The 25,000-nt window shown below is 41.8% G+C and overlaps 1 protein-coding gene across 1 annotated transcript; it reads right to left on the bottom strand.

The window, feature by feature from the left end:
• Positions 1–834: 834 nt before the first annotated feature.
• LOC126252569 (trypsin delta-like) lies at positions 835–24,557 on the bottom strand. Its single transcript, XM_049953470.1, has 3 exons — positions 24,470–24,557; positions 10,804–11,168; positions 835–1,397 (listed from the first exon to the last, which is right to left on the bottom strand). Exons 1-3 carry the CDS (start codon positions 24,555–24,557, stop codon positions 1,047–1,049), a joined length of 804 nt encoding a protein of 267 aa, XP_049809427.1. The 3' UTR covers positions 835–1,046.
• Between the last annotated feature and the right edge of the window lie 443 nt (positions 24,558–25,000).

Raw genomic sequence — 25,000 nt, 5'->3', positions numbered from 1 at the left:
GCCTAACTACGAAGTGGTGGCTTTATTTTCATGTTATTTATGTTTACTATCTTCGATGGTGTCTTCATTCTGTTTTAGTTTTCCAGGCTTGATATTCTATGACTGTTCGCACATTGATATCTATATAAATAAAAAAATGAAAAAAATAAAAATAAAAATTAAAATAAACAATAAAAAAATTATTAAAAAAACCTTCCGCACCCTACTAGAAATACGCTTCCCCCATTCCTTTCATCGTGTTTTTGTGGGTTGATGCACACACGTTAGTCCCGTATAGTGTAGTTTCTTCACATTTTCGATGGGGGGTGGTTACATATAGTTAGGAAGGCAACGCCTGAAGAGGTAAGAGTTCATTTTTGTTTGGCAGGGACACAAGTGGCGATGCCCCGTAGGGATGGCTATGATTTTGTTTTATTTCTTTTGTTAGGAAAAACAATTGAAAAAAGGGGTGTAAATTATATATATATATATATATATATATATATATATATATATATATATATATATATATAAAAGGTGAAGCTCCCGAGTTCGAGTCTCGGTCCGGCACACAGTTTTAATGTGCCAGGAAGTTTCATATCAGCGAACACTCCGCTGCAGAGTGAAAATCTCATTCTGGAAACTGGATACTTGTTAGCATGAGCCCTCTGTTTCTCTCTCTCTCTTTGTCTCTCTCTCCCTCTATTTCTTTCTGTATGTGTGTCTGACTACCTGTCTCTGTCTCAGTCTCTCCTTATCTTTCTCTGCCATCTGTGTCTCACTTTGTGTGTGAGTGTTTGTTAACATAGTATTGAGAGGGAACGAAACAAGTGCTGCAAACACTTTTCATTGTGCTTTACATTTAATAATTTGTTTTATTGTACATTATAAGAACTTTTGTAAGTTAAAATTCCATTGTAATTATGGAAAACGTGATTAAAAGATTTCTTTGATATACTCACAATAATAATTTCAATATACACTCATTTGTAACACAACTCTGAAACAACATTTTTTTCTCCAAATTTTACATTGTCCTCTGCTTCGAGTGTAAGTAACGGAAATAACTACACACCCGTTGCCTCACTGATCCAGGATCGCAGAGCAGCGACACTGGTGTGGACTTCGGGAATTTGGTTAACAGCACACAGGGTGCGGGAGAAGACGCCGTACTGGACCTTGTCCTTGACCACCGCTCCACCGCCGTCTCCGGTGCATGGGCCCTCGCCCTCATAGCGCGTGCAGAACATGTTGTCCGTGATGTCGCCCCACGTGGCGTTGCAGGCGGATTGCTCGATGATGACCGTGCTGACTGCCAGCAGCTTCTCTGACGTGGGGCCTATTATGTCTGTATATCCCCATCCGGTGATGTTCACAAAGGTGCCAGCAGCAAGGTCCGTATCGGCGAGAGCAATCGCCTACGAAGAAGTAGACAGCAAGCAGTGATGGTGAGAGAAATAGTAACAGTTATTAGGATACAACACACTGTGCATCAAAAAATTTCGTTGGGAAGTATTATAACACAAGATATTAAAATATGGTACATGCTACATTGCTAGCCACATTTTCGAAAGCTAATTTATTTGGCGATGAATCTTTATACATTCCAGCTAGAGACGTCAGTTTTCATTAATGTCATGTGTAAGAAATACAATTAACTGAAGAATGTCAGTTCAATAAAATTTAACTTATCAGTCATGCTAACTGTAAGACTATAAGTATGTTGCTAAATTACTGTCACATTTCCGTAGGCAGTATTGCTTCATTTTCTACTACTATTTTGTGGTCATCTTATCGAAAATACTGGTCATATTGGCTTGAGCGGAAGGCATTTTGTTTTACGTTCTGTGAAAGCCCACTCATGGTGTGGTCTGAGAATCTATAGTCAGCAGAAGGCTGTCAGTGACTGACATTAGGAGAGGCGAGCCTTCACAGAGAGACAGGCTGTTATTGAGAAGGAGATTAGTATTTAACGTCCCATCCACAACGAGGTCGTTACAGATGGCGGCAGTTATCACAGAAGACAGGCTGTGATCGGCTTCATGCATTTGTACGTGGAGCTGGCACCTGACCTGGATGACGGCAGGAGAGGCTCTGGCGCTACTGCTGTCCCCAAATAGTTGAGAATATAATTTTTTACTTTTCTGCACAGACATAAAAGACCCCGACGCTGCACCGCCCACCAGCCGGTGAGGAAGATTGTTGCTTTTACTTCAAAATTTTCGTCATACAATGGAATTGAACCAGTGTGCTTGGCATATTTATTAATGTGGTTCAAATGGTTCACATGGCGCTGAGCACTGTGAGACTTAACATCTGAGGTCATCAGTCCCCTAGAACTTAGAACTACTTAACCTAATTAACCTAAGGACATCACACAAATCCACGCCCGAGGCAGGATTCTAACCTGCGACCGTAGCGGTCGCGCGGTTCCAGACTGAAGCGCCTACAACCGCTCGGCCACACCGGCCGGCCTTTTTTTTTTTTTAATGAGCATTTTTCAAACAAAGAGTGGGACTTTCTGCGGTGTTTCACAGTTTTTTTTCATGACGCAAGCTATATTCTCTTCCACCACATTCGCAAGAGCATTAAGCTATGCCCTCCACGTTTGGTTGTTTGAAAGTAGAGTGTTGAAGAGGGAGAAGTAGGTTACTTGCCATTCATGTTATTGTCACCACACGATTGGTTTTCCGCCCACAGTCTGGTGCTCATGGGCACACGGTTTCCTAATTTTGAAGAAATGTACAGATCACAATCTATGATAGCATGATCCATACTCCGAGAAGCTTGTTACTTTCTTATTCTGGCAAGCAACTTGATTGAAGTTCGTGATTTTGTCTCTCTAACGACGAATTATTCAACAGCCCCGATAATGATAACTTGATATGCTTCTGCCATGCAGTCTTCCACAGTGTGAAAGTCTTTTTTAGGAACTGACTCAATAGTTTTTTAGAACTTTACTCTCTCTTAACCACTTGTGTATTGTGTCGAACAACTAGAGCAAATAAAAATCGGTTATACTCTGAACTGATTTAAATTACTACATTTTTAAACTATCCTAAACAATAGCGGTTCAGTGAGCAAGCGAGATAACCTTCAAATGACCTTCGGGGTCATTTTATATCTGCACTCCAGCTTCAAGGTACCTGAAGTCAGCATTAGCACTTTCTTATATCCAAGGCCATTCCAGGGATCCTATCATGCTCATACAATTGCACATGACATATATCGGTGAAATCAGTATCGGCACTACTTTATTATTCCGAGAGTATCGTCTGCTTCCCGCGGCCCTGCTCGGCGGCCAGTTACATGTGATGCAGTTTTAAGTTGTGATCTGGTGATGTCACAAGAATAATTAAATACTAAGCACTGATATAAATGCCAAATACGATAAAGTATCTGATATACCTAAAATATCGAAAATTTTTGTGAACTATCTTTGCATTATTGACTTCCAAAAACTCTTTTCACCCTGGCTCACTAGTCACATTGATCAAGTCTGTAGGAATCTATATATGATTCTTCATCTGACGGAATGAGTAGATGATAGATTTGTCTATAAATCACTCTAAGACAAAATACCGACACACAAAGGAATTATTCAAATGAGACAGAACTAAGTAGGTGTGATGTACATGGACAGATAAGCATATGATTACAACTCCAGAAACATTGAATGTATTACACAGACCAACGATGGAAAAACGTTTTTGCTGAAAATACCTTATTCTTATGTTTTTTAGGGTGGTAAATCCAAATATGATACTTAAAAAAATGTATCACGCACCATTTCTCCACATTTTACAGTTAAATTTATTAAATTAAGCGATTTTTTAAAGAATTTAACAGCTTTTATATAGTTAAAATAATTTAAAAATGGGTGTTATGAATGTAGATGACGTTGGTAGCACTGCTGAAAAACATTTTCTGGCAACAAAAGGTCGATTCTATTTTTGTGTTAAGAGATGGTGTTTTGTTTACTGTCAACCTAACCTCACTTTCCTGTTTCCTGTACATGTGCTTAGTACAATGTCTAATCATGGTTGTAAAAACTCTGCTGACAGTTTTTGTTATATCTGTCGTGAATTTGTGATTAAAAAACATCAAAGAAACATTACAGACTTTCTGAAAAGCTTTATCGATCATACTTTGCATCTAAACTTGGTGATCAAGATAAATCTTTGGAGCTGCATAGGGTATGTTGTGTGTGTGTTGAAGATCTGAGAAAATGGTCCAAAAAGGGGAAAAAAGCCTTTAGATTTGCTGTTCCTATGATATGGAGGGAGCCAAGAAATCATTCCGATGATTGTTACTTTTGCAGTGTTGATATTACTGGTCATAATCCGAAAAACAAGAAGGTAATAAGCTACTCTAACCTTCCGTCAGCCATCTGACCAGTAGCACATGGTGTAGATTTGCCGGTTCATGAACCACCAGATGATTTAAATTCTATTCCAACAGAAGTATTTTATGATGTACAATGTGATTTGGATGAACCAGATGATGATGAATTCCATTGTAATACAGAAAGTCTAGAGCCCAAACTGTTTACTCAGCCCGAGCTTAACGATTTGGTTAGGGACCTGGGCTTAACGAAAGAAAAAGCTGAATTGCTTGGCTCTAGATTAAGAGAGAAGACGTTATTGGCAGTTGGAACCAGCATATACATATATAGATAGAGAGAGCAGCAATTTTCCAAGTTTTTTCAACAAGAAGGTGATTTAGCGTACTGCTCAGACATTCCCACTCTGATTAATGAGTTTGGTATTGAATACAAAAAGGAAGACTGGAGGATGTTTATTGATTCAACCAAAACTAGATTAAAGGCTGTTTTATTACATGATGATAACATGTATGCAATTATACCTGTTGGACATTCTGTACATATGAAAGAAAGCTATGAAAACCTAGAAATAGTGCTAATGAAAATAGGCTGTTCTGCTCATCGTTGGATGATGTGTGGCGATCTAAAAGTAACAAAAAAAAATGGTTCAAATGGCTCTGAGCACTATGGGACTCAACATCTTAGGTCATAAGTCCCCTAGAACTTAGAACTACTTAAACCTAACTAACCTAAGGACATCACACACACCCATGCCCGAGGCAGGATTCGAACCTGCGACCGTAGCAGTCCCGCGGTTCTGGATAAAAGTAACATGCATGCTCCTTGGTCAGTAAGGTGGCTTTACCAAATTTCCAAGTTTCTTGTGTGAATGGGACAGTAGGGCTAGGGATCGACACTGGTGCACAAAGAACTGACCTGTGAGGGAGTCTTAAAACCTGGTGAGATGAACATTCTATGAAAAAAAACCTTGTAGATCCAAAAAAAAAAAAAAAACATACCTCTACCACCTCTATATATAAAGTTAGGCCTAATGAATCAGTTTGTAAAGGCTTTGCCTAAAGATGGTCCATGTTTTAAGTATCTCTGCCAAATGTTTTCACACCTTTCAGAAGCCAAACTAAAAGAAGGCGTCTTTGTCGGACCTGACATTAGAAAACTGATGTTTGATGTTACCTTTGAATCCACAATGACCTCAAATGAGAAAGAAGCATCCGTATCATTCAAGCAAGTCGTTAAAAAGTTCTTAGGAATTGAAAAAGACCCCAAATAAGTTTCTATTACAGCTACAATATTAAAGAAGTTTAAAACTTTGGGATGTTTAACGAGCCTGAAAGTTCACTTTTTGAACAGTCACCTTGATTACTTCCCAGACCATATGGGAGATGTTAGTGATGAGCAAGGAGAGCGTTTCACCAGGACATTAAAGTGATGGAAAAACGCAACCAAGGCCTCTGGAACACCAACAGGATGGAGGACTACTGTTGATCACTTCACTGAGAAGTTCAGCAAGCGTCTCATCGTAGGAAAAGCTACACAAGAAGCTTCAAAGAAAAAAGAGAAAGAAAATACAAACCAATTCTAGCTGACAATAGAAACCTATATTGACACATATCATTGTTTTAAGTAGTTTACTGTGAATGCAAACCATCCTTATGTTGTAACAAAGCGTTTCATTAAGCGTTTCTGTATGGCATAGGATTTTTATACTATATAATAAAAAGCATATTGTCAGAAAACTATGGGTGATAGAAGGAAACTTATGCTAGATTTTGATTCAGCTCATAAAAATCAGCTATCAAAGTAAAAAAAAAATTAAAAATTTTTCGTTGGCCTATGTTATTCAAGAAAAAGATGTTCGCAAATTGAGCAAGTCATTAACACACCAGTTCACCTCAGGCTATTATGTAATCTGTTATTCAGCTTGGGATATTATTGCTGGACTTGTTGGATATATTCCTGAGCTATAAAGTGCCAAATTCTATCCAATCTGTGAGTTAAGATCGTCAAAATCTCTAGCTCCTTGGTGGACCTTGCCACAATGCTCCACATGTCAACTGGGGAGAAATGCAGCGACCTCGTTGACCAAGGTAGGGTTCGGCAAATGCGAAGACCAGCAGTAAAAACCCTAGACAAGTGTGAGCGGACATTATTTTGCTGAATGTAACCCAGAATAGATTGCCATCAAGAAATGCAAAACGGGGTACAAAACGGGGCGTAGAACATCGTCAACATACCGCTGTGATGTAAGGGTTCCACAGATGAGAACGAAACAGGTCATGCTACGAAATGAAATGGCACCCCAGACTGTCACTCGGATTTGTTGGACCATATCATGGGCGACAGTCAGATTCATACCCCACCACTGTCTGGGTCGTCTCCAGACACATCTTTGTTGGTCATCGGGGCACAGTTAGAAGTGGGATCACTGGAACTGCAGTCAATGAGACTCCAGGCCGAAGATGTGTCTAGATACGCCCCAGTCAGCAGTGGGATAACGACCTGACTGTTCCCTCCATATGACTACACAGACAGGAGTCATGGTCTGGGGTAGCATTGCATTTCTTAGCACAACCCTTTTGATTGTTATCCACAGCACGGTTGTACGTGAAAAACATTCTACGCTCCGTTTTGTTGCCATTCACGGCAAGCCATCCTTGACTTACATTTCACCAAGATAACGCCCGCTCGAGCATGGCAAGAGTTTTTAATACTTGACTTCAGGCTTTCCAAACCCTTTATAAACGTTTACAAAATATAGATTTGTGATTCTATTGATTTTGGTTATTCTCTCCTTAGGAAGTCTGTTGGGTAATTTCTGTGCCACTTGCACATTAAATATACATTTGAACTTTTTTAATACTTTGGGATTCACCCTGATTTAAGTGAGTGCTCAGTGGAACATTCTAGTTTCAGAGAATGTTATATTTTCTATTCTATGCATTATCTTCAGCGTGCAGTGGCCACTGCTGTGTTACATACCACTAGTAGTCTGATCTTAGTAACAAAGAAGCTGAAAGAGATCTGTAAGAAAAGTCGAAGTAAACATTACATTAGAAGTAAAAATTAACGATAATTAGCAACTTATACGACAGTCATAAAGTTTTGTCACACCGAGAGGACTAGGGAACGTACGAGGGGCGTTTGAAAAGTCCATGCAAAGTCCGAGAGATGGCACCACCGGCGCGTATCGAGGTCATGTTTAGTTAGTATCATCTTTGGAAAGAACGCAAACTAAGTTTCAGCTGTATTGGTCTATTTTTTTGTGTTTGGTATTCGTGTGAATCAAGGAAGTCATGTGATTGTCAAAAAATGGACGAAAAAGAATTTCGTGTTGTGGTTAAACACTACTTTATGAAAAGCAAAACGCGTCAGGAGACCAAATAAAAGCTTGATAAATATTACGGTGACTGCACCTTCGATTAGAACAGATTATAAGTGTTTTCAGAATTTTCGGAGTGGCCGTATGGGCACAAGTGATGCTGATCGTTCTGGTCACCCTGTGGAGGTTCCGACTCCAGAAATCATTGATGGAATCCATGATATGGCGATGGATGACAGAAGAGTTAAGGTGCATCAGATTGCTAGTGCTGTGGGCATCTCGAATGAACGGGTACATAATATTTTGCATAAACATTTGGATATGAGAAAGCTATCCGCAACATGGGTTCTGCGATTGCTCACGCTTGACCAAAAATGGAATCGTGTGAAGTGTTGCAGGGATGGTCTGCAGCTGTTCAGGAAGAATCCGCAGGACTTAAAGCGTCGTTTCGTCACAGTGGATGAAACATGGATACATTACTATACTCCTGAGACCAAACAACAATGTAAACAATGTGCTACCAAGTGAGAATCTGCACCAAAAAAGGGGAAGACTAGTCGTTCGGCCGGAATGGTTATGGCGACTGTCATTTGGGATTCACAAAGGATAATCCTCATCGACTAGCTGGAAAAGGGTAAAACTATTACCGGTGCATATTATTCATCGTTAATGGGCCGTTTGAAAACCAAGCTACAAGAAAAACGCCGGTGATTGGACCGCAAAAAAGTCCTTTTCCATCATCACAATGCACCAGCAATTGTGGTCGTAAAATTAATGGAAACAGGACTACAACTGGTTTCACATCCCCCCTATTCTCCAGACTTGGCTCCCTTGGACTACTATTTATTGCCCAGTTTGAAGAAATGGCTGGTGGAGCAAAGATTTTATTCAAATGAAGAGCTGATTGCAACAAGTAACAGCTATTTTACAGACTTGGACAGTTTCTATTATTCGGAACGGATCGACAAATTAGAATAGCGTTGACGATGTGTATAAGTCTGAAAGGAGACTATGTCGAAAAATAAAAAAGGTTTACCTTAAACACGTAAGTAGTTTTTACTTTTACACACACTTTTCAAATGCCCCTCGTAATTAATCTGTTTTCGTTAGCAGGTTCATGTCTTCAGTCATAGCACACATTTAAATACGGTTGCCACAGGACTATAGGACGCCATTGAGGAGCCAAAATAAAATGGCACAACACATTGTTACAGTGGAGTATCATGCGGAAATTGATTTTCGGCAGTAATGGGAATACGGCAGCGTGAAAATCCAGTCCAGATAAGATACACCTTTGCGTTCAACGTTCCCACTGCTGCCGAAAACGAATTAGCACATGATTCTCCATAACGTGGAAGCGGTATGTGCACGTATAGATGGCGGTAGCATGGTGAACACAAGGTATAAAAAGGCACTGTGTTGTCGGAGTTGTCATTTGTACTCTAGTGATTCATGTAAAAAGGTTTCCCACGAGATTATGTCCCGCACGACGGGAATTAACGAACTTCGGAAGCCGAAATGTAGTTGGAACTAGACACGTGGGACAAAAATGGTTTACCGAGCGAGGTGGCGCAGTGGTTAGCACACTGGACTCGCATTCGGGAGGACGACGGTTCAATCCCGTCTCCGGCCATCCTGATTTAGGTTTTCCGTGATTTCCCTAAATCGTTTCAGGCAAATGCCGGGATGGTTCCTTTGAAAGGGCACGGCCGATTTCCTTCCCAATCCTTCCCTAACCCGAGCTTGCGCTCCGTCTCTAATGACCTCGTTGTCGACGGGACGTTAAACACTAACCACCACCACCACAAAAATGGTTCAAATGGCTCTGAGCACTATGGGACTTAACATCTATGGTCATCAGTCCCCTAGAACTTAGAACTACTTAAACCTAACCAACCTAAGGACGTCACACAACACTCAGTCATCACGAGGCAGAGAAAATCCCTGACTACGCCGGGGATCGAACCCGGGAACGCGGGCGTGTGAAGCGAGAACGCTACCGCACGACTACGAGATGCGGACACACGTGGGACAATCCATTCCGCATGTCGTTACTGAATTCAATATTCCCAGATAGTGTGAGGAATTTACCATCAATACCAAATTACAGGCATTACCTCTCACCAAGGAAAATGCAACGGGCGACAACGTTGACTTAACGACTGAGAACAGCAGTGTACACGTGCTAACAAACAGGCAACAGTGCATGAAATAGCTGCAGAAATCATATGTGACGTAGGAAGAACATACCGTTTAAGACAGTGCGGTGAAATTTGGCACCAATGAGATATGACAGCAGACGACCAACGCGAGTGTCTTTGCTAACAGCATGACATCTCCTGCAGCGCCTCTCCTGGGTTTGGGACCATATCGGTTGGACCATAGACGACTAGATAACAGTGGCCTCGTCAGGTGCGTCTCGATTTCAGATGGTAAGAGATGCTGATAGGGTTCGAGTGTGGCGCAGGTTGTGAACAAGGTCCTGTGCAAGCTGGTGGAGGCTCCATAACTGTGCAGACTGTGTTTATATGGATTGGACAAGGACCTGTGGTCCAACTGAATCGATCATTGATAGCATATTCTTAAGTGAGGATACTTCGAGACAATTTGTAGCCATTCATGAACATCATGTTCCCAAGCAACAATGGAATTTGTATGGATGTCAATGCGCCATGTCACTAGGCTACAATTGTTCGCGATTGGTTTGAAGAACATTCTGTGGAATTTGTATGGATGTCAATGCGCCATGTCACTAGGCTAAAATTGATCGCGATTGGTTTGAAGAACATTCTGAATGTTCTTCATGTCTTGGCCACCCATCGAACATTTATAAGACATGATCGAGAGATCAGCTCGTGCACAAGATCCTGCACCAACAACGTTTTCTCAATTATGGACGGCTATAGAGGCAGCATGGCTAAGTATTTCTGCAGGGGACTTCCAACGACTTGTTGAGCCCATGCCATGTCGAGTTGCTGCACTACGCCGTGCAAAATAAGATCCAACACGGTATTAGCAGGTACCCTACGAATTTGGTCACTTCATTATAAATTGTGTAATTTTATTTTCTCGAGATGTTGTTTAAAACTTTATGACTATTCCTAGCATCTGCAGTGTGCATGACTCATTGGGTAAGGCTTACCGCTTTTGCAGACTTTACCTGAATGTTCGGCCCTAAGGTGTACGAGCCATTGATGGCAATGACAGCGATGTCGTAATCGCCATTAACCCAGCTGAAACTTTTGTGGATGATTGCTTCAGTGACACCGTAAACGGTGCCACCGCTCTCTCGAGTGGAGGTGCCAGCCCTTACAGACAGGAACCTGACGTCGAAGCCGTCAAGAGCAAAGTAGTGTGCCGTAGTGAGCACCCAGGTGCTGCTGATGATGGAGCCGCCGCAAAGCAGCCCATCCGTGAGCTCCACGGCGACCTGCCACGGGACCGCGGAGATGTCCAGCGGCGCGCCGCCCACGATGCGACCTCCGGGGCGCGGGGGCGGCCCTCGGGCCCTGGTGGGGGGCGCGCCGGGGGCGGCGGCGGCGGCGCAGGCGGCCAGCAGGCACAGCGCGACGGTCGCTTTCGGCATGTCTTCGAGTGGCTGCTGCTCGTTCCTGCTGACGATGGCGACTTTTATAACAACTTCGCTTATCTCTTATCAGCTCCCTCCCAAGCTCAACGATCGCCCATTGACCTGTTACTGCTATATAAATCCGATAAACTGACATGGAGCGTTCACAGCAGGCAGTTAAGGGGAGACGGTGGCAGAAATAATGAAAAATTTACAAATTATTTTTATTTGCTTATTTGATAGTTAATATAATTGAGATTATTATCCCAAATTTTTTCCTTGAAATTCGAACTACAAATGGTATAAAAAAATTAAAACCCTAAGCAGTGTAATTCGCCAAGCCCGTTTTTCAATGTACCAAATGGAGGAAAAATTTTATTGCAGAATTTTGCCTCTGAACCTAGAAAATGTAGCTTTAGAAGGCTGTGATTTTTTTGTATATATAACAGCAGTGTTGTAAAGAACGCTGTGGAGCCATTTGCTGGTTCATTCAGTGTGTATAGAAGGCTGTGGAGTGTTGTAAACAAGTTTTTTGCTGTTCAGTGGTATTCGAGTGACGCTTGATTTATTGTGCCATTCTTTGTGCAAGGTTGAAGTAATTGATCCCTTTTTACAATGACTAGGCCTGGTAAAGTATCTTAAAATATATAGTAAGTTCCATATTTCCAATATAAAGCGAAAAACTGACATTGAGGTTAGGGTCAGGCCTGCAGATGCAAACATTAGCTTGTCTCCAACTGCATCTAAAATAAAACTTGGGACAGGGATTGTGTCAGAAGAAACAAATCATGACAGAAATACAGGTTTCAGAATTGTGGATCTGGAAATGGTGGCAGAAGCACTTAGAAAAGCTTGCAAGTGCTCTGTTTGTGGAGGAAATGTGGATTTGGTTGATGATGGAAAGAGAGAAGGTTTGGTTTGGACATTGCACATTTTGTGCCAAAACTGTGACGCTGACAGACCATTCATGACATCATAGGCCAGTAATAGAATCTATGAAGCCAATATGAGATTTGCTTGTGGACTAAAATGTATAGGGATTGGAAGAGATGGTGGAAACCTTTTAAGTGGTATTATGAACATGCTGGTCTTCCCCAAAAATTTTCTGCAATGAATACTGCTCTCCTCAATGCAGTTGCAGAAGTAAGTGAAGAGAGCATTAAAATGGCAGTCCTGGGGCAATCCAAGAAAATTGTGAAGCAACTAATAGCAACGATATAGCAGTTTCCTGTGACAGTTCCTGGATGAAGAGGGGGCATACTTCACTGCATGGAGTTTCAACAATCATTAGTGTCGACACTGGAAAAGTATTAGACTTAGCGATGATGTCTAAATATTGTTCTGCATGTTACTTGCACAAGAAATATATTGATGCAGGTAAAGAAACAGGATGGCAAAAAGCCCATAAAGTTGTTTGTAGCAGAAATTATGCAGGCTCCAGTGGTGGGATGGAAGCTGCAGGTTTGAAATTCATTTTCCATAGATCTTTGCAAAATTGTGGAGTAAAATACGTACAGTATTTAGGAGATGGAGACTCTAGTGCTTTCAAGAATGTAGTTGAAAGTCAGCCCTATGGAAAAGATTGCAATATTGAGAAACTCGAGTGCTTAGGCCATATTCAGAAGAGGATGGGTGAACGACTCCGAAGACTTGTTGCAGACAATAAAGCCAAGTTACTAGAGGATGGGAAGCCACTGGGAGGTAAAAACAGACTAACAAAGAAGAGAACTGACAGCTTACAAGTCTATTATGGTGCTGCAATTAGAAGTAACCACACAAGCTTGGGCAGTATGAGGAAAGCAGTATTGCCATTTGGTTTCATTACTTGTCGACAGACACTACACCTCAACATGGTATCTGTTCTAATGAATGGTGCAAATTTTTGAAAAGTATAGAAAGTGGGGAAGCTTATACCCATAAAAATAACTTTCCTTATGGGGTTTCAATGGCCATTAAATCAACTTTTAGAGCACTGGCTTCACCAGAACTGCTAGAAAAATGTCTGCATGGGAAAACCCAAAATCCAAATGAAAGTTTCAATGCTCTTATTTGGAAAAGATGTCCAAAGACTGTGTTTGTTTCCAATTTGGTGGAGAAGATTTCTGCTTTGGAAGCTGCAGCAGTGTTTAACGATGGGAATGTGGCAAGACTTCACATCCTCAGCAAGCTGGGCTTTACACCTGGTGTCTTCACTGAGCACATACTGCAGATCATCGATAAGCAAAGAACTGCGAAGGTGGACACTTCAGTCTAGAACATACAAAAAATTACAAGGCAAAGGAGCAGAGAAGCTAAAAGAGATGGAAAGGATGATGAGGAAGTAATGGAATATGGATATGGGCAGTTTTAGCTAAGGTATGACAGATTTTTTAATTTTTTTAAATTTTTTTTTTACGTTTGATCCAAACTTTAAAATGGTTTTTCTGCAACTTAAGATTTTCTACATTCAGAAACACAAATATCAGAAATTACTGGAAGGATTGCAATGAAATTTGGCACACCTATTCTTTTACTTTGAAGCTATATTTAAGTGGAACAAAATTTTAATCGAGATATTATACACAGTTTTGTGGTTGATAATATATTGAAAAGTTATCTTGTAAAAAACGTTCGAATTCAAAATATCACAGAAATTAATAGCATTAATTTACCAAAACGTTACTGCACTTAATTTTACACCTCATAGTGTAGATTCTTTTACCATTAAATAAATTTGCCAAATTTTGCCTCGAAATTATGAAAAAGTGTACCTTAAAATAATAAAGCAATAAAAAATTCAAAATTATCTCACTGCATTACATTGTAAATAAAATTCTGAATTTTTTTTAAAAGGTCATATTAGATCTCTATACATAAGTGTGCAAAATTTCAATGAGATTGAACAAAAAATGGCAAAGATATGGATTTACAAAAATATCAGTGCTAGACTGCCACCGTCTCCCCTTAAAACCCATATGTACATTTTCTACACTACATGCATAGACAAATGCTAAACACGTTGGCCAACCCGATTCTTCAGCGTAGGTCTCTCACACATGCCAGAGTTTCACTGATTCACTATTTTCTCCTGTTCAAATTCACGCAATAAATTCGGTCTTCGAGTGAGGCGACTGTATTTTACGAATTATCTGAAAACTAAACATTCTCCAGGTATATCACAGTCATTGCAAAAGTTCTAGAAAAGGTCCATGAACTCTCCACCTGTAGCCCACCGCAGCAGTGCTGGGAATTTCTGCCTGAAGCCACCAATGACAAAAGCCCATGAATCGATCGTTTTGCCTGATGTCTTCGATCACTTTGCATCATTCTTTTTTATTGTCTTTCCTAATACCCTTCTTTTCCTCGACCGCTCGACGCACGTCATGGGAAATAACCGTGCAGAACTTTTGCTGCTAATGTAAATGGACCTGTATAGTGCCCGTCCTCTTTTTGTCTAAAGTCACTAAAATATGCAAAAAAGTTTTAGCGTAGTCTTAGGAATTTAGTTCCTATGTTCTTCACATTTTCTAGAAACCAACTAGTCGTGGTGAAAATTAATACTGCACATTTTGTTTCCAAAAGCAAAGTAAAGTTTCAAATTCAGCCACATCAACTTCAAATAATCGTAACTGCGGTCTCCTTTGAGTGATAGCCTCTAAGAAGGGCTTGCCTATTATCTAAAGGTACAACTAATACACCAACCAAAAGTCTAAAGTCTATCAAGCAAGTAGTCTATGCTAATTATTAAGGAGTTGTAGACAATAACCAGATCAAGAAGAAATTTTATCAGTTGAAATACCAAAACAAAAATAATATTCACAATAATAATATTTTTGAGAAAATATGCACCACTACCTTTCTGCAATGAAAGTTAATTTCATTGGCAAGGTATTCCCACATTTATGACGTGAGTTTATGTCTTTGGGATTGAAGTTCGTGCCAGGTTGTATTTAATTTTAGATCTCTTTTGAACTCGTCTTCTTTTGTTTACCATTCAAACAGCAGAAGCACCGCAGTGATAATAAAAGGTCTAGCGCTCAGTGTAAGTGCCGCGGCCGGTAATTATTTAAATTGTTAATTACTTGACAGTAGCTATAACATTAAATGAACATGACAATTAACGGTACTCTGCACTTTCACTGAGTCAAAATTCTTAAGTGTGGGTAGTAGCGAAGAAATTGAGCCCATTGGATTGACCTCTCTTCCAAATAGATTACAGCATGCAATGAAGTTACGCTCACTTCAAGAAATAGTTTCTATTTCCTATATACGAGGGCGTGCTGCAAAATAATTCCTGAGAATTGTTATGTGAAAACTCTTAAAACATATTAAATAAAACAAACGTTATTAACATTGTATATCTTTATTCTCCCTGTCTACATATTTCCAGCCCTCTGCCACTAGAGGGATTGAGTTGTAGCGTGTAACATGGCGGTGTGGAACGCAACTGTGTCGGTGCGTAAGAAAAAATTTGTAAAATTACAGCTATTTACTGAGCATAAGCATTTCGGAATCCGCGGCTGGGTTTTGGTACATTTCTCGATAATGGATAAAGATTTTTGAAAAGTGGCAGATGGTTCTTCTAGAGCTAGAGGAATAGGCAGTTGAACTTTGAACAATTTTGTGCTGTTATTTATTACTTATATTTCGTCTTATACTGTATTTTGGGTGCAGAAATAGGGAAAGTTTGAATATCTGTTTCTCGGAATCGGATAAAGACATCAACAATATTTTCAAAATCGAGATCGAGGTCTTGTGGTGCATAGCCGTCTTGGAATCTTCGGATGAGTTTTTGTCCGCTGGTGACGACGAAAACAGAATAAAGATACCCTTCTTTTTGTTTCCCGCGTATGAAGTAACGCTGCATCCATAAGTGCTATCAAGCCGACCGAAAACCACATCAAATGCAAGAAGTACCACCCGATTCTCTCCATTTGGCTAAGTGGGAAGAAATGTGTAATACTCACACTTTGACCCTGTACTGTAGGATAGTGACGCTAAGACGATCCTTCCGTTGGGCATACAAATGGTCCCTTGTCCTAGGGGTATCAGAAACACTCGACTCTACTCTTTTGATCACCAAAAGAATCCGAAGCATGAGCGCCGGAAATTCCCCTTTTTATGCGCATCGTTTTGGAACAAAATGGTTAGCATGCTGTCACATGCATACCGATTTGCATCGACAATTTGTCAATTTATCTGACTGCTGGAGTAACCGAATCTTTTAGTACTCATGTGGATGGTGTCACACTGTTTATTGTTTGGGTTCAATTGTTACTTTTTACCCCACACAGATATCTTGTCTACATCTACATCTACATTAATACTCTGCAAATCACATTTAGATGCCTGCTAGAGGGTTCATCGAACCACCTTCACAATTCTCTATTTTTCCAATCTCGTATGGCGCGCGGAAAGAACGAACACCTACATCTTTCCGTACGAGCTCTGATTTTCCTTATTTAATCGTGGTGATGGTTTCTCCTGTGTAGGTCGGCGTCAACAAAATGTTTCCGCATTCAGAGGAGTAAGCTGATGACTGGAATTTCGCGAGAAGATTCCGTCGCAACGAAAAACGCCTTTCTTTTAATGATGTCCAAAACAAATCCGTTATCATTTCAGTGACACTCTCTCCCATATTTCGTGATAATACAAAATGCACTCTCCTTCTTTGAACTTTTTCGACGTACTCCGTCAGTGCTATCTGGTAAGGCTCCCACACCGCCCACTAGTATTCTGAAAGAGGACGGAGAGGCGTAGTGTAGGCAGTCTCCTTAGAAGGTCTGTTACATTTTCGAAGTGTCCTGCCAATAAAACGCAGTCTTTGGTTAGCCTTCCCCACAACATTTTCTGTGTGTTCCTTCCAATTTAAGTCGCTCTTAATTGTAATTTCTAGGTATTTAGTTGAATGTACGGCCTTTAGCTTTGACTGATTTATCGTATGACTGAAGTTTAACGAACTACTTTTACCACTCATGTGGATGACCTTACATTTTTAGTTATTTAGGGTCAAGTGTCAACTTTCTCACTATTCAGATATCTTTTCTAAATCGTTTTGCAATTTGTTTTGATCTTCTGATTACCTTATTAGTCGATAAACGACAGCGTATCTGCAAACAACCTATGACGGCTGCTCAGATTGTCTCCCAAATCGTTTATATAGATAAGGAACAGCAAAGGGCCTATAACACTACCTTGGGGAACGCCAGAAATCACTTCTTTTCACTCGATGACTTTCCGTCAATTACTACGAACTGTGACCTCTCTGACAGGAAATCACAAATCCAGTCTTCCGGAAATCCAGAAATAAGGAACCGATCTGAAATCCCTTGTCAATAGCACTCAACACTTCATGCCAACAAAGGGCTAGTGGTGTTTCACAAGAACGATGTTCTCTAAACCCATGTTGACTGTGTGTCAATAGACTGTTTCCTTCGAGCTACGTTTCTTGAATATTGGTGTGACCTGAGCAACTTCCCAGTCTTTGGGTACGGATCTTTCGTCGAGCGAACGGTTGTATATGATTGCTAAGTATGGTGCTAATGCATCAGCATATTGTGAAAGGAACCTAACTGGTATACAGTCTGGACCGGAAGACTTGCTTTTATTAAGCGATTTAGCTTGCTTCACTACTCCAAGGACATTCACTTCTACGTTACTCATGTTGGTAGCTGTTCTTGCTTCGAATTCTGGAGTATTTACTTCGTCTTCTTTTGTGAAGGCATTTCGAAGGCTGTGTTTAGCAACTCGGTTTTGGCAGCACTGTCTTCGATAGTATCTGCATTGCTATCGCGCAGAGAAGGCATTGATTGTTTCTTGCCGCTGACATACTTCACATACGACCAGAATCTCTTTGGATTTTCTGCCAGGTTTCGAGAGAAAGTTTCGTAGTGAAAACTGTTATAAGCATCTCGTATTGAAGTTCGCGCTAAATTTCGAGCTTCTGACTAAGATCGTCAATCTTGTTGATTTTGCGTCCGTTTAAATTTGGCATGCTTGCTTCGTTGTTTCTGCAACAGTGTTCTGACCAGTTTTGTGTACCAAGTAGGATCAGCTCCGCCGTTTGTTAATTTATTTGGTATAAATCTCTCAATTGCTGCCTATACTATTTCTCTTAATTCAAGCCACATCTGGTCTACACTTACATCCTTAATTTGGAAAGAATGGAGATTGTCTCCCGGGAAGGCATCAAGTGAATTTTTATCTGCTTTTTCGAATAGGTATATTTTTCGTTTATTTTTGGAGGATTTAAGGGTTACAATATTCAGTCTCGCTGCGACAACCCTGTATTTCACTAACCCCTGTATCCGTTTTGATGCTCGTTATTAACTGAGGATTATTTGTTGCTAAGAGGTCAAGTGTGTTTTCGCAACCGTTTACTATTCGCGTGGGATCATGAACTAACTGCTCGAAGTAATTTCCACAGAACGCGTTTAGCACAATTTTTTATGCGTACCTCCGGAATTAAACATGTATTTTCGCCAACATATCGAGGGTAAACTAAAGTCACCGTCAACTATGATTGTATGAGTCGGGTATGTGTTTGACATCAAACTCAAGTTTTCTTTGAACCTCTCAGTAACTGTATCATCTGAATTGGAAGGTCGGTAAAACGATCCATTTATTATTTTATTCCGGTTGCCAACAATGACCTCAGCCCATACTAACTCACAGGAACTATCTACTTCAATTTCGCGACAAGATAAACTGCTTCTAACAGCCACAAACACGCCATCGCCAACCGTGTTTAGCCTATCTTTTCGGAACTCGGTTTGGTTCTTCGCAAAAATTTCGGCTGAGCTTATATCCGGCTTTAGCCAGCTTTCAGTGCCTATAACGATTTGAGCATCGGTGCTTTCTGTTAGCGCTTGGAGCTCTGGTACTTCCTCAACATTGCTACGACAATTTACAACTGTTATACCGATGGTTCCTGTATCTACGTTCTTCCTGTGTTCGGCCTGCGCCCTTTGTGATGAAGTCACTCTTGTGTTTTCCCGAGACCCTCTAACATAAAAAACCGCCCAGTTCACGCCACAGAGCCCCCGCTACACGTGTAGCCGCCTCCTGCGTATAGTGGACACCTGACCTATTCAGCAGAACCCCAAACCCAACCATCCTTTGGCGCAAGTCGACGAATCTGCTGCCTACACGGTCGCAGAACCGTCTGAGCCTCTTATTCAGACACTCCACTCGACTCTGTACCAGAGGTCCGCAGTCGGTCATGTTGACTATGTTGCAAATGGTCAGCTCTACTTTCATCTTGCAAGAAAGACTGGCAGCCTTTACCACTTCTGTTAGCCGCTCGAAACGAGAGAGAATTTCATATGATCCAAAGTGACACACAGAGTTGGTACCGACGTCAGCAACCATCTGCAGTTGGCTGCGCCCTGCGAACTTCTTGGTATCCGGGAGGACACGTTGAAAGGTGGCTACACTGAGTCACAGCGCCAGAGATTGCGCCAAAGAGAATTATTCCGCCGCCTCCACTGGCGCTGTAGTAGTTCAGAGGATGTCGAGGGCAGTCGTTGTTCTGTTGGGTGACAGAGTAGACGATCTGAGTGTTGACTGAAATGTTGTACTGTTCGGTTGGTGTAATGTATAGATGGAAGAAGATGTAATTGTCAGAATATATTTGAGAAAGGAGATGGGCTTCTGATTTATGATGCTGGTGTAATAGAATATTTTCGTCAATATATAATGAGGTAAAATGTTATTACAGTTTTCTTTAATAACAATCCCTCTTGCTCACAGGTACAGTCAACAAAGCATCTGGCTCGTGTTCATTTATTAGACTTGTAATTCTGGTTTCTATGTGCAATTGTAGTATTTCTGGTTTTTAATTAGTTCATTGTAAATGGTGTTTAAAATATTTTGTCGTGTTGAGAAAGAACCGAGCCAGATACATGTACGTTGAGTCACACTACCACGCACAGAACAGTTACACTTGTGCTTTGTTGTTTCGTAGATTTTATAGTTGCAGGGGACTTAATTAAGCAATTGTGTTAATGGAAATTCCTTGTCATTCTTTACTTTTATTTTATGCAGTCAGATTGCGTGCTAATAATAGTCAGGGCCAACCGGTTACGAGACTTCCTAACCGGTCACACAGCTAGTAAAATTATTGCATTTATTCATTAATATTAGTCTTTTCTTTTTAATTAAGCCCCCATGAAACGTTCCACATCTGGAATGATTCCACCCGGTATGCACTCAGAGTGCACATTGGTTTTCTTTCCCTTCTTGGCAGCCATGTCCCTAAGGGGCCGGATAACGCGCTTAACGTTGAAGATCCCAACTATCAATAATTCCATCCTCTGTGACTGTCCGGATCTTGCAGGCTGAGAGGTTTCATCTGAAACAGGACAGGCGACAGCATCTGCTTCAGCGACAGTGTCAACCACAGACAGCATCTGGAAACTGATTTTCAGACAAACCGGTGAGTTTTTACGTGCGGCCGCGTGATAAGTCTTTCGCCGCCTGCTACGCCCATGGGCGACATCCCACTCGACCACAGGTGAGGGAACAACGTCAGTGCGAGCAGTAACTGGGCTGGCCACCGGTGAGGACCGATCGGAGGACTCGGACGTTCTGGACGTCCGTTGGATCCCGACGACCGGTCCACAACAGTGGTGCCCAACCACTGCACAGAGTGGATCGGGGTCCTTTGGTTTGGAGCCGAGCGTAGGGTCTCAACCAGAGGATTCGTCGACTCTGTGACGGTCTTGGCTGCAGATTTCTAGACTTGCGCTATTGGGTGGGGAATTGTAGGACACCCCTAGATAGGTCAGGGGTGCACTACACAAAGGAAGCGCCTACTCGGGTAGCAGAGTACTTGTGGCGTGCACATGGGGGTTTTTTAGGCTAGGCAGTAGTGCGAGGTGTCCTGACGAACACTCACCAGTCGACGTGCAGGCAGGGAAATCAGGACGCGCTCAGTGTAAAGACACTTCGGCTATCAAGATATTAGCAGTCAATTTTTAGAGTGTTCGGAATAAAGTTCCTGAATTTAATACCCTCAAGGGAGCGTGTGGCGCGCAAATTATTCTCGGGACTGAGACCTGGCTGAACCCTGAGATAGAAAGTTCTGAAATGTTTAGTGAGGGTTGGAACGTGTATCGGAAAGACAGATTAGACACCGTAGGAGGTGGTGTCTTCGTTGCAGTTGACAAAAATATTGTGTCTACAGAGGTCGAAGTAGAGTGTGATTGTGAAGTTATCTGGACACGTTTAACAGGGCTTGGGGAAATAAAGGTAATTGTTGGGTGTTATTACCGGCCACCAGGTTCCACTGTGACAGTTCTAGAATCATTCAAAGGGAGTCTACATTCTGTATCGCAGAAGTACCCGGATCATGCTATATTAGTCCGAGGCGACTTCAACCTACCTAATATAGACTGAGATGTCTATGGATTCATTACAGGTGGTACAGACAAGCCGTCGTGTGAATTACTATTGAACACATTATCCGAAAACTGTCTTGAGCAGCTTAATCGACAGCCAACGCGTAATGGAAATATTTTAGATCTGGTAGCCACGAACAGACCAGACCTCATCGACGGTGTCAGTGTTGAGACAGGGATTAGTGATCATGATGTTGTCATTACGACTATGGCGTACGAAAGTTAAAAAGACGGTCAAGATGGCTAGGAGAGTATTCTACTAGAAAGAGCAGATAAGCAGTTGTTAGCATCCCACTTAGTAAATGAATCGACTTCATTTACTTCCGGTACGTTGGACGTGGAAGAATTATGGGCAAATTTTAAACACACTGTAAATCACGCATTGGACAAGTATGTGCCGAAAAAGTGGGTTACGGACGGAAAAGACCCATCGTGGTTTAACAGCGCAATTCGGAGAATGCTCAGGAAGCAAAGACAGTTGCACTCACGGTACAAGAAAGATCGGGAGAATGAGGACAGGCAAAAGTTAGTAGAGATTGGTGCTGCTGTAAAAAGAGCGATGCGCGAAGCATTCAACCACTACCACCGTCATACCTTAGCAAAAGATCTTGCTGAAAACCCAAGGAAATTCTGGTCTTACGTAAAATCGGTAAGCGGGTCGAAGGCTTCCATCCAGTCACTCACTGATCAGTCTGGCCTGGCAACGGAAGACAACAAAACGGAAGCTGAAATTTTAAATTTAGCATTTGAGAAATCTTTCACGCAGGAGGATCGTACAAACATACCGCCGTTTGAGTCTAGTACAGATTCCCGTATGGAGGACATAGACATCCCTGGGGTTGTGAAGCAGCTGAATGGGTAGAAAATAAATAAATCGCCAGGTCCTGATGGGATTACAATTCGGTTTTACAGAGAGTACTCTACTGCATTGCCTCCTTACTTAGCTTGCATTTATCGCGAATCTCTTTCCCAACGTAAAGTCCCGAGCGACTGGAAAAAAGCACAGGTGACGCCTGTATATAAGAAGAGTAGAAGGAGGGATCCTCAATATTACAGACCGATATACTTAACATCGGTTTGTTGCAGGATTGTCGTACATATTCTCAGTTCGAATATAAAGAATTTCCTTGAGACAGAGAAGTTGCTGTCCATGCATCAGCACGGCTTTAGAAAGCATCGCATCTGCGAAACGCAACTCGCCCTTTTTTCACATGATATCTTGCGAACCATGGATGAATGGTATCAGACGGATGCCATATTCCTTGACTTCCGGAAAGCGTTTGACTCGGTGCCCAATGCAGACTCCTAACTAAGGTACAAGCATATGGGATTGGTTCCCAAATATGTAAGTGGCTCAAAGACTTTTTAAGTAATAGAACCCAGTACGTTGTCCTCGATGATGAGTGTTCATTGGAGGTGAGGGCATCATCTGGAGTGCCCCAGGGAAGTGTGGTAGGTCCACTGTTGTTTTCTATCAACATAAATGATCTTTTAGATAGGGTGGATAGCAATGTGCGGCTGTTTGGTGATGATGCCTGGTGTACGGGAAGGTGTTGTCGTTGAGTGACTGTAGAAGGATACAAGATGACTTGGACAGGATTTGTGATTGGTGTAAACAATGGCAGCTAACTCTAAATATAGATAAATGTAAATTAATGCAGATGAAGAGGAAAAAGAATCCCGTAATGTTCGAATACTCCATTAGTAGTGTAGCGCTTGACACAGTCACGTCGATTAAATATTTGGGCGTAACGTTGCAGAGCGATATGAAGTGGGCCAAGCATGTAAAGGCAGTTGTGGGGAAGGCGGATAGTCGTCTTCGGTTCATTGGTAGAATTTTGGGAAGATGTGGTTCATCTGTGAAGGAGACCGCTTATAAAACACTAATACGACCTATTCTTGAGTACTGCTCGAGCGTTTGGGATCCCTATCAGGTCGGATTGAGGGAGGACATAGAAGCAATTCAGAGGCGGGCTCCTAGATTTGTTACTGGTAGGTTTGATCATTACGCGAGTGTTACTGCATTGCTTCAGGAACTCGGGTAGGAGTCTCTAGAGAAAAGGAGGCGTTCTTTTCGTGAATCACTACTGAGGAAATTTAAAGAACCAGCATTTGAGGCTGACTTCAGTACAGTTTTACTGCCGCCAACTTATGTTTCGCGGAAAGACGACAAAGATAAGATAAGAGAGATTAGGGCTCGTACAGAGGCATATAGGCAGTCATTTTCCCTCGTTCTGTTTGGGAGTGGAACAGGGAGAGAAGATGCTAGTTGTGGTACGAGGTACCCTCCGCCACGCACCGTATGGTGGATTGCGGAGTATAGATAAAGATGTAGGGGGGCTGTCACATGGTGACATCACACCAGTCTACAATCAGTCTGCTATTGTTATGAGGATAAAATTACAAAATAGGCAGTGAAGTGCTTATTCAGTGCAATACATTTTGTTGTGTGCTGAAATTATTGCATATCGAGCCCCGTTATCCTCATTGTGCTTTGGAAAGAGCTCCAAGTAAAAAACAGCAGCGTAAAATTGATGATATTCCGTTAGGATGCACAACCCATATCAATAACTGAATGTTGTTATAGCAAGCAAAGTAATAACAGTTATGTAGTGTAGATTAAATGCCATTGCCGAGCTGAGCGGAAATAGGGTTTCGTTTTCTGGGAAGAAAGAGAGGTTTGCGAGAAAGAAGTTTTTTGTGACGATACACAAGACCATCACCCGGTCGTGTGCTGCACTAACGTAAAAAGGAGTGATATACTCTCAGGTCCTGTTTTTCGTAGATACGAAAATACTAAAAAGTTCGATTAACGTGATTCTTTTACTTTAAATATTTTAGGCGAATCAGTCACGTGTGGAATCGGAGGGTTTGGTTACAAGGTGTAGGAACTGTGCACACGCAGGAGGCAGGCTTGCGAGGGGCAGCGGCGGCGGCGGCGGAGTTGGCAGCGGCGACGGCGGCCATAGTACCTTAAGCCGGTACGGCCGGGCGTGTGTCAGAGCTTCCCATTCCTGTGGCTGGTCAGCGACCTTGTTGGTAGGGCATTTCAGTTGTCTTGGAGTGCTGTGTCAAGTGGCGGCAGTCCTGCACTCGTAAGTGTGGGCGGAGGTCGCCAATACTCAGCACAGCGGTTGTCGGTAGTGTTGACCACGATCGAAACAGAGACCAGTGGCTGCTAAGTGGTCGCTGACATTGTCTGACCACGTCGCCGTACGTCCCACATTAATTTCTGTGTTAACTTCACGCAGTGTTGCTTGTCTGTTAGCAGTGACACTTCTAAGCAAACGCCGCTGCTCTCGGTAGCTAAGTGAAAGCCGTCGGCCACTGCGTTGACCATGGTGAGAGGTAATGCCTGAAATTTGATATTCTTGGCATACTCTTGATACCGTGGACCTAGCTCCACTTTT

This window comes from Schistocerca nitens, chromosome 4, assembly GCF_023898315.1.
Source record: "Schistocerca nitens isolate TAMUIC-IGC-003100 chromosome 4, iqSchNite1.1, whole genome shotgun sequence".
NCBI lineage: Eukaryota > Metazoa > Arthropoda > Insecta > Orthoptera > Acrididae > Schistocerca > Schistocerca nitens.
The sequence above is the reverse complement of the archived record's forward strand: the minus strand, read 5'-3'. Positions and strand labels throughout refer to the sequence as shown.

Coding starts and splice junctions, on each gene's coding strand:
- LOC126252569 (XM_049953470.1), bottom strand. CDS start 24,557: ATGGCCGCCGTCGCCGCTGCCAACTCCGCCGCCGCCGCCGCTGCCCCT. Junction 11,169..24,469: donor GTGCACAGTTCCTACACCTT/GTAACCAAACCC, acceptor CCGCCGCCCCCG/GCGCGCCCCCCACCAGGGCC. Junction 1,398..10,803: donor CCTTAGGGCCGAACATTCAG/GTAAAGTCTGCA, acceptor ACTTCTTCGTAG/GCGATTGCTCTCGCCGATAC.